General features: G+C 44.7%; 1 protein-coding gene and 1 long non-coding RNA gene across 2 annotated transcripts; one reads left to right on the forward strand and one right to left on the reverse strand.

Moving 5' to 3' along the window:
* Position 1: 1 nt before the first annotated feature.
* On the reverse strand, positions 2-5,457 carry LOC115182787 (phosphomannomutase 2-like). The gene is made up of 3 exons (XM_029744244.1): positions 5,254-5,457; positions 3,357-3,468; positions 2-129 (listed from the first exon to the last, which is right to left on the reverse strand). Exons 1-3 carry the CDS (start codon positions 5,323-5,325, stop codon positions 41-43), a joined length of 273 nt encoding a protein of 90 aa, XP_029600104.1. The 5' UTR covers positions 5,326-5,457; the 3' UTR covers positions 2-40.
* A 584-nt stretch (positions 5,458-6,041) lies between these two features.
* On the forward strand, positions 6,042-6,484 carry LOC115182788 (uncharacterized). Its single transcript, XR_003873887.1, has 2 exons — positions 6,042-6,253; positions 6,332-6,484. It is a non-coding gene; the product is annotated as an uncharacterized LOC115182788 (long non-coding RNA).
* The last annotated feature ends 31 nt before the right edge of the window (positions 6,485-6,515 follow it).

Here is a 6,515-nt window from a genome sequence, read left to right on the forward strand (position 1 = left end):
CTTGGTCAATAAACCACATGGGAGCATCAAAGGTTAAAGGTCAGGGTCTTACCTGTACTGCTACCAGCTGTCCATTCTGATAGGCCACCAATCCATTTTCAGCAAACAGATAGTCCACCTTCTCTACCACTACCACACACAAACACATACATTAGTACACTGTGCGTGTGTGTGTGTGTGTGTGTGTGTGTGTGTGTGTGTGTGTGTGTGTGTATGTGTATGCGTGTGACGACCTTTACAGAGAAGAGCTGAGAAGGTCAGAGCAGCTAAATACAACCTGACGGATCAGTTGACACACACACACACACACACACACACACACACACACACACACACACACACACACACACACACACACACACACACACAGACACAGACACAGAGTAGAGTCACTGATCTTGATTCCATAGTGAGATGTTATTCGTTGATCAGTGATTCTGCAGAGCAGAATATATATTATATGAATTTATATTTATGATAAACTGGTTAGTTTGGGTCCTGAATGCTATAACAGCATTCCAGTCGTGTGTTCAGGGCATTCGGAAAGTATTCAGACCCTTTGACTTTTCCCACATTTTGTTATGTTACAGCCTCATTCTAAAAATGGTGATGTTCGATCGGGTTCAAGTCCGGTCTCTGGCTGGGCCACTCAAGGACATTCAGAGACTTGTCCCGAAGCCACTCCTGCGTTGTCTTGGCTGTGTGCTTAGGGTCGTTGTCCTGTTGGAAGGTGAACCTTCGCCCCAGTCTGAGGTCCTGAGCGCTCTGGAGCAGGTTTTCATCAAGGATCTCTCTGTACTTCGCTCCATTCATCTTTCCCTTGATCCTGACTAGTCTCCCGGTCCCTGCCCCTGAAAAACATCCCCACAGCATGATGCTGCCACCACCATGCTTCATCGTAGGGATGGTGCCAGGTTTCCTCCAGACGTGACGCTTGGCATTCAGGTCAAAGAGTTCAATCTTGATTTCATCAGACCAGAGGGTCTTGTTTCTCATGGTCTGAGAGTCTTTAGGTGCCTTTTGGCAAACTCAAAGCGAGCTGTCATGTGCCTTTTACTGAGGAGTGGCTTCCGTCTGGCCACTCTACCATAAAGGCCTGATTGGTGGAGTGAACTGGCTAGTTTAACAGCATTCCAGCCTTGTTTACAGTATATCAGACAAGGGATAGGGATAGGGATTGGACCTTGGACTGTTCCAGTACTGCATTATTATTTTTACTAGTTCTCCAATAGAAAAAATACCATTTTTATAACAAGGCTGGAAAAACCATGTGCTTATTTATCTATATGCCAACAGCACACAACATTGCATAATACAGTTGAAGTCAGAAGTTTACATACACCTTAGCCAAATATATTTAAACTCAGTTGTTTTACTTTAAATGTCAGGAAAAACTATCTTTTTTCTGAGGTCTTGGTTGATTTCTTTTGATTTTCCTATGAATTTCCTATGAAGTCAAGCAAAGAGGCACTGAGTTTGAAGGTAGGCCTTGAAATACATTGAAATACATCCACAGGTACACCTCCAATTGAGTCAAATGATGTCAATTAGCCTATCAGAAGCTTCTAAAGCCATGACATCATTTTCTGGAATATTCCAAGCTGTTTAAAGGCACAGTCAACTTAGTGTATGTAAACTTCTGACCCACTGGAATTGTGATACAGTGAATTATAAGTGAAATAATCTGTCTGTAAACAATTGTTAGAAAAATGACTTGTGTCATGCACAAAGTAGATGTCCTAACCGACTTGCCAAAACTATAGTTTGTTAACAAGAAATTTGTGGAGTGGTTGAAAAATGAGTTTTAATGACTCCAACCTAAGGCCTAGGCTTAATGATTCGGATTAAAATATGTCTTTATTAAAGTAATGTTTTTGTATGTTTTCAGTGTGGAACCGGTCTGTTTAGGGGGGTTATAACCTGGACTAAGCCCTTCTAACGCCACTAGTAGTTCACAAAGTAGGGTTTTCACTAGGTACCGCAGCCACAAAGTAGGGTTTTCACTAGGTACCGCAGCCACAAAGTAGGGTTTTCACTAGGTACCACAGCCACAAAGTAAGGTTTTCACTAGGTACCGCAGCCACAAAGTAGGGTTTTCACTAGGTACCACAGCCACAAAGTAGGGTTTTCACTAGGTACCACAGCCACAAAGTAAGGTTTTCACTAGGTACCGCAGCCACAAAGTAGGGTTTTCACTAGGTACCACAGCCACAAAGTAGGGTTTTCACTAGGTACCACAGCCACAACGTAGGGTTTTCACTAGGTACCACAGCCACAAAGTAGGGTTTTCACTAGGTACCACAGCCACAACGTAGGGTTTTCACTAGGTACCGCAGCCACAAAGTAATAAAGCCTGTTTCTACAATGTATCTTCTTAAAATATGATTTTAACCCTAACCTTAGCCCTAACCTTAACCACACTGCTAACCCTATGCCTAACCCTAAGTAAGACCAAAAAGCTAAGTTTAGTCCATTTTGAATTTCTGAAAAAACTGTTGTCATTTGGCAAGGAATGTAGCTTGTGTATCCCATCAGATCTGTATTTATAGGCTTTTATTTCTGTATTTATTAGGCATTCATTTCTGCATTTATAGGCTTTTATTTCTGTTTTTATAGGCTTTTATTTTTGTTTTTATAGGCTTTTATTTCTATACTCAGCACACGTGTGTAGAGGGACCGGTCGGAACGCAATTGAGTGAGACATGGGGGGGGGGGATTTAGGGAGCAGAACTGAGTGAGACACGGGGGGGAAGGGAATTTAGGGAGCAGAACTGAGTGAGACACGGGGGGGAGGGAATTTAGGGAGCAGAACTGAGTGAGACACGGGGGGGAGGGAATTTAGGGAGCAGAACTGAGTGAGACACGGGGGGGAGGGAATTTAGGGAGCAGAACTGAGTGAGACACGGGGGGGAAGGGAATTTAGGGAGCAGAACTGTGTCCTACATCTCTACAATATACCACAGGAATGAGGAAAAACATTCTTGGTTACTGTTCTATGCATGTTGGTAACCAGTTTATAATTGGTTACTGTTCTATGCATGTTGGTAACCAGTTTATAATTGAAATAAGGAACCTGTTCTATGCATGTTGGTAACCAGTTTGTAATTGGTTACTGTTCTATGCATGTTGGTAACCAGTTTATAATTGAAATAAGGAACCTGTTCTATGCATGTTGGTAACCAGTTTGTAATTGGTTACTGTTCTATGCTTGTTGGTAACCAGTTTGTAATTGCAACAGACACACAGACACTCACCATCGTCTCTCCCCCCCTCCCTCCCTCCCTCCCTCCCAGACACTCACCATCGTCCCTCCCTCCCTCCCTCCCTCCCTCCCTCCCTCCCTCCCAGACACTCACCATCGTCTCCCAGTTGTTCTTTGATCTTGATGAAGTCCGACCCGCCCACCACGCCGACTCTAACACGCCGCCGCAGACGCTGCAGGAAGTCCTCCATCCCGGGAGTCACCCTCTGAAACACACCAGTACACGTTAGTACACGCCAGTACACGCCAGTACACGTTGGTACACGCCAGTACACGTTAGTACACGCCAGTACACGCCAGTACACGTTAGTACACGCCAGCACACGTTAGTACACGCCAGCACACGTTAGTACATGCCAGTACACATTAGTACATGCCAGAACACACCAGTACACGTTAGTACACGCCAGTACACGCCAGGACACGCCAGTACACGCCAGGACACGTTAGTACACGCCGGTACACGCCGGTACACGCCGGTACACGCCAGTACACGCCAGTACACATTAGTACACATTAGTACACGCCAGTCCTGCCTCTACCACGGATACAGTAGATATCATTCTATCATAGCTAAACCATAGCACTCTCTCTACTCTACTGTCTGGAGTGTGAACTAACATAGCTAAACCATAGCACTCTCTCTCTCTCTCTACTGTCTGAAGTATGAACTAACATAGCTAAACCATAGCACTCTCTCTACTCTACTGTCTGAAGTATGAACTAACATAGCTAAACCATAGCACTCTCTCTCTCTCTACTCTACTGTCTGGAGTGTGAACTAACATAGCTAAACCATAGCACTCTCTCTACTCTACTGTCTGGAGTGTGAACTAACATAGCTAAACCATAGCACTCTCTCTACTCTACTGTCTGGAGTGTGAACTAACATAGCTAAACCATAGCACTCTCTCTACTCTACTGTCTGGAGTGTGAACTAACATAGCTAAACCATAGCACTCTCTCTACTCTACTGTCTGGAGTGTGACCTAACATAGCTAAACCATAGCACTCTCTCTCTACTCTACTGTCTGGAGTGTGAACTAACATAGCTAAACCATAGCACACTCTCTCTACTCTACTGTCTGGAGTGTGAACTAACATAGCTAAACCATAGCACTCTCTCTACTCTACTGTCTGGAGGGTGAACTAACATAGCTAAACCATAGCACTCTCTCTCTCTCTCTACTCTACTGTCTGGAGTGTGAACTAACATAGCTAAACCATAGCACTCTCTCTCTACTCTACTGTCTGAAGTATGAACTAACATAGCTAAACCATAGCACTCTCTCTACTCTACTGTCTGGAGTGTGAACTAACATAGCTAAACCATAGCACTCTCTCTCTCTACTGACTGGAGTGTGAACTAACATAGCTAAACCATAGCACTCTCTCTCTCTACTGTCTGGAGTTTGAACTAACATAGCTAAACCATAGCACTCTCTCTCTCTCTACTCTACTGTCTGGAGGGTGAACTAACATAGCTAAACCATAGCACTCTCTCTCTCTCTCTACTCTACTGTCTGGAGTTTGAACTAACATAGCTAAACCATAGCACTCTCTCTCTCTCTACTCTACTGACTGGAGTGTGAACTAACATAGCTAAACCATAGCACTCTCTCTCTACTCTACTGTCTGGAGGGGGAACTAACATAGCTAAACCATAGCACTCTCTCTCTCTACTGTCTGGAGGGTGAACTAACATAGCTAAACCATAGCACTCTCTCTCTCTCTCTCTCTACTGTCTGAAGTATGAACTAACATAGCTAAACCATAGCACTCTCTCTCTCTACTGTCTGGAGTATGAACTAACATAGCTAAACCATAGCACTCTCTCTACTCTACTGTCTGGAGTGTGAACTAACATAGCTAAACCATAGCACTCTCTCTCTCTACTCTACTGTCTGAAGTATGAACTAACATAGCTAAACCATAGCACTCTCTCTCTCTACTGTCTGGAGGATCTACCGTTAGCAGTACCGTCTACCGACCTGTCGAGCGGCAGTCAGCGTCCCGTCCACGTCGAAGAGACACAGCGTCGTGGTGTCGACAGCTTCACCCATCTTTTGTTCGTAGTAAATGTGTTGGTAAAGGACGCCAGACGGTGTTGGAGGTTTAGTTATTCGCCGTGACGGGACACAGAGGACGGACCCAGCCGATGTGGAAGGCGGAAGAGAATAGTGGACGGACTGCAACGTCATCTGTGCTTTGTGTATACGGAAGTGTAGTCCCTTTGTCCAATCACAGCGCACTGTGGGCGTGGCTTTGTAACGTTCGGAACGTTACATTATATTATTATATTATATAATTATATATATTAAATATTAGAACACCCAATATTTGGTGGTCAGCCAGACCATTAAATACTGAATTATTAACCAACAGAGAATTTAATAGTTTATTTGTCACAAGAGTCCAGCTGAATTGAGCTGTGTACCAGTTTCGTAAGGTTTTGCACCACTTTGTTTTTTATTTAACCAGGTATTAATGGGGATCCATAATACATACAAATACAGCCCTCAGAGAGGAGGGTACATGATGAGGTTATGGACCAGAACAGGGTCAGGAGGGTACATGATGAGGTTATGGACCAGAACAGGGTCATATAGCCAACAGCTCTCAGAGAGGAGGGTACATGATGAGGTTATGGACCAGAACAGGGTCATATAGCCAACAGAACTCTCAGAGAGGAGGGTACATGATGAGGTTATGGACCAGAACAGGGTCATATAGCCAACAGCCCTCAGAGAGGAGGGTACATGATGAGGTTATGGACCAGAACAGGGTCATATAGCCAACAGAACTCTCAGAGAGGAGGGTACATGATGAGGTTATGGACCAGAACAGGGTCATATAGCCAACAGCTCTCAGAGAGGAGGGTACATGATGAGGATATGGACCAGAACAGGGTCGGGAGGGTACATGATGAGGTTATGGACCAGAACAGGGTCATATAGCCAACAGCTCTCAGAGAGGAGGGTACATGATGAGGTTATGGACCAGAACAGGGTCGGGAGGGTACATGATGAGGTTATGGACCAGAACAGGGTCGGGAGGGTACATGATGAGGTTATGGACCAGAACAGGGTCATATAGCCAACAGCTCTCAGAGAGGAGGGTCCATGATGAGGTTATGGACCAGAACAGGGTCAGGAGGGTACATGATAAGGATATGGACCACAACAGGGTCAGAAGGGTACATGATGAGGATATGGACCAGAATAGGGTCAGGAGGGTACATGATGAGGTTATG

The sequence above is a fragment of the Salmo trutta genome, unplaced genomic scaffold, assembly GCF_901001165.1.
Source record: "Salmo trutta unplaced genomic scaffold, fSalTru1.1, whole genome shotgun sequence".
NCBI classification, from domain to species: Eukaryota; Metazoa; Chordata; class Actinopteri; order Salmoniformes; family Salmonidae; genus Salmo; species Salmo trutta.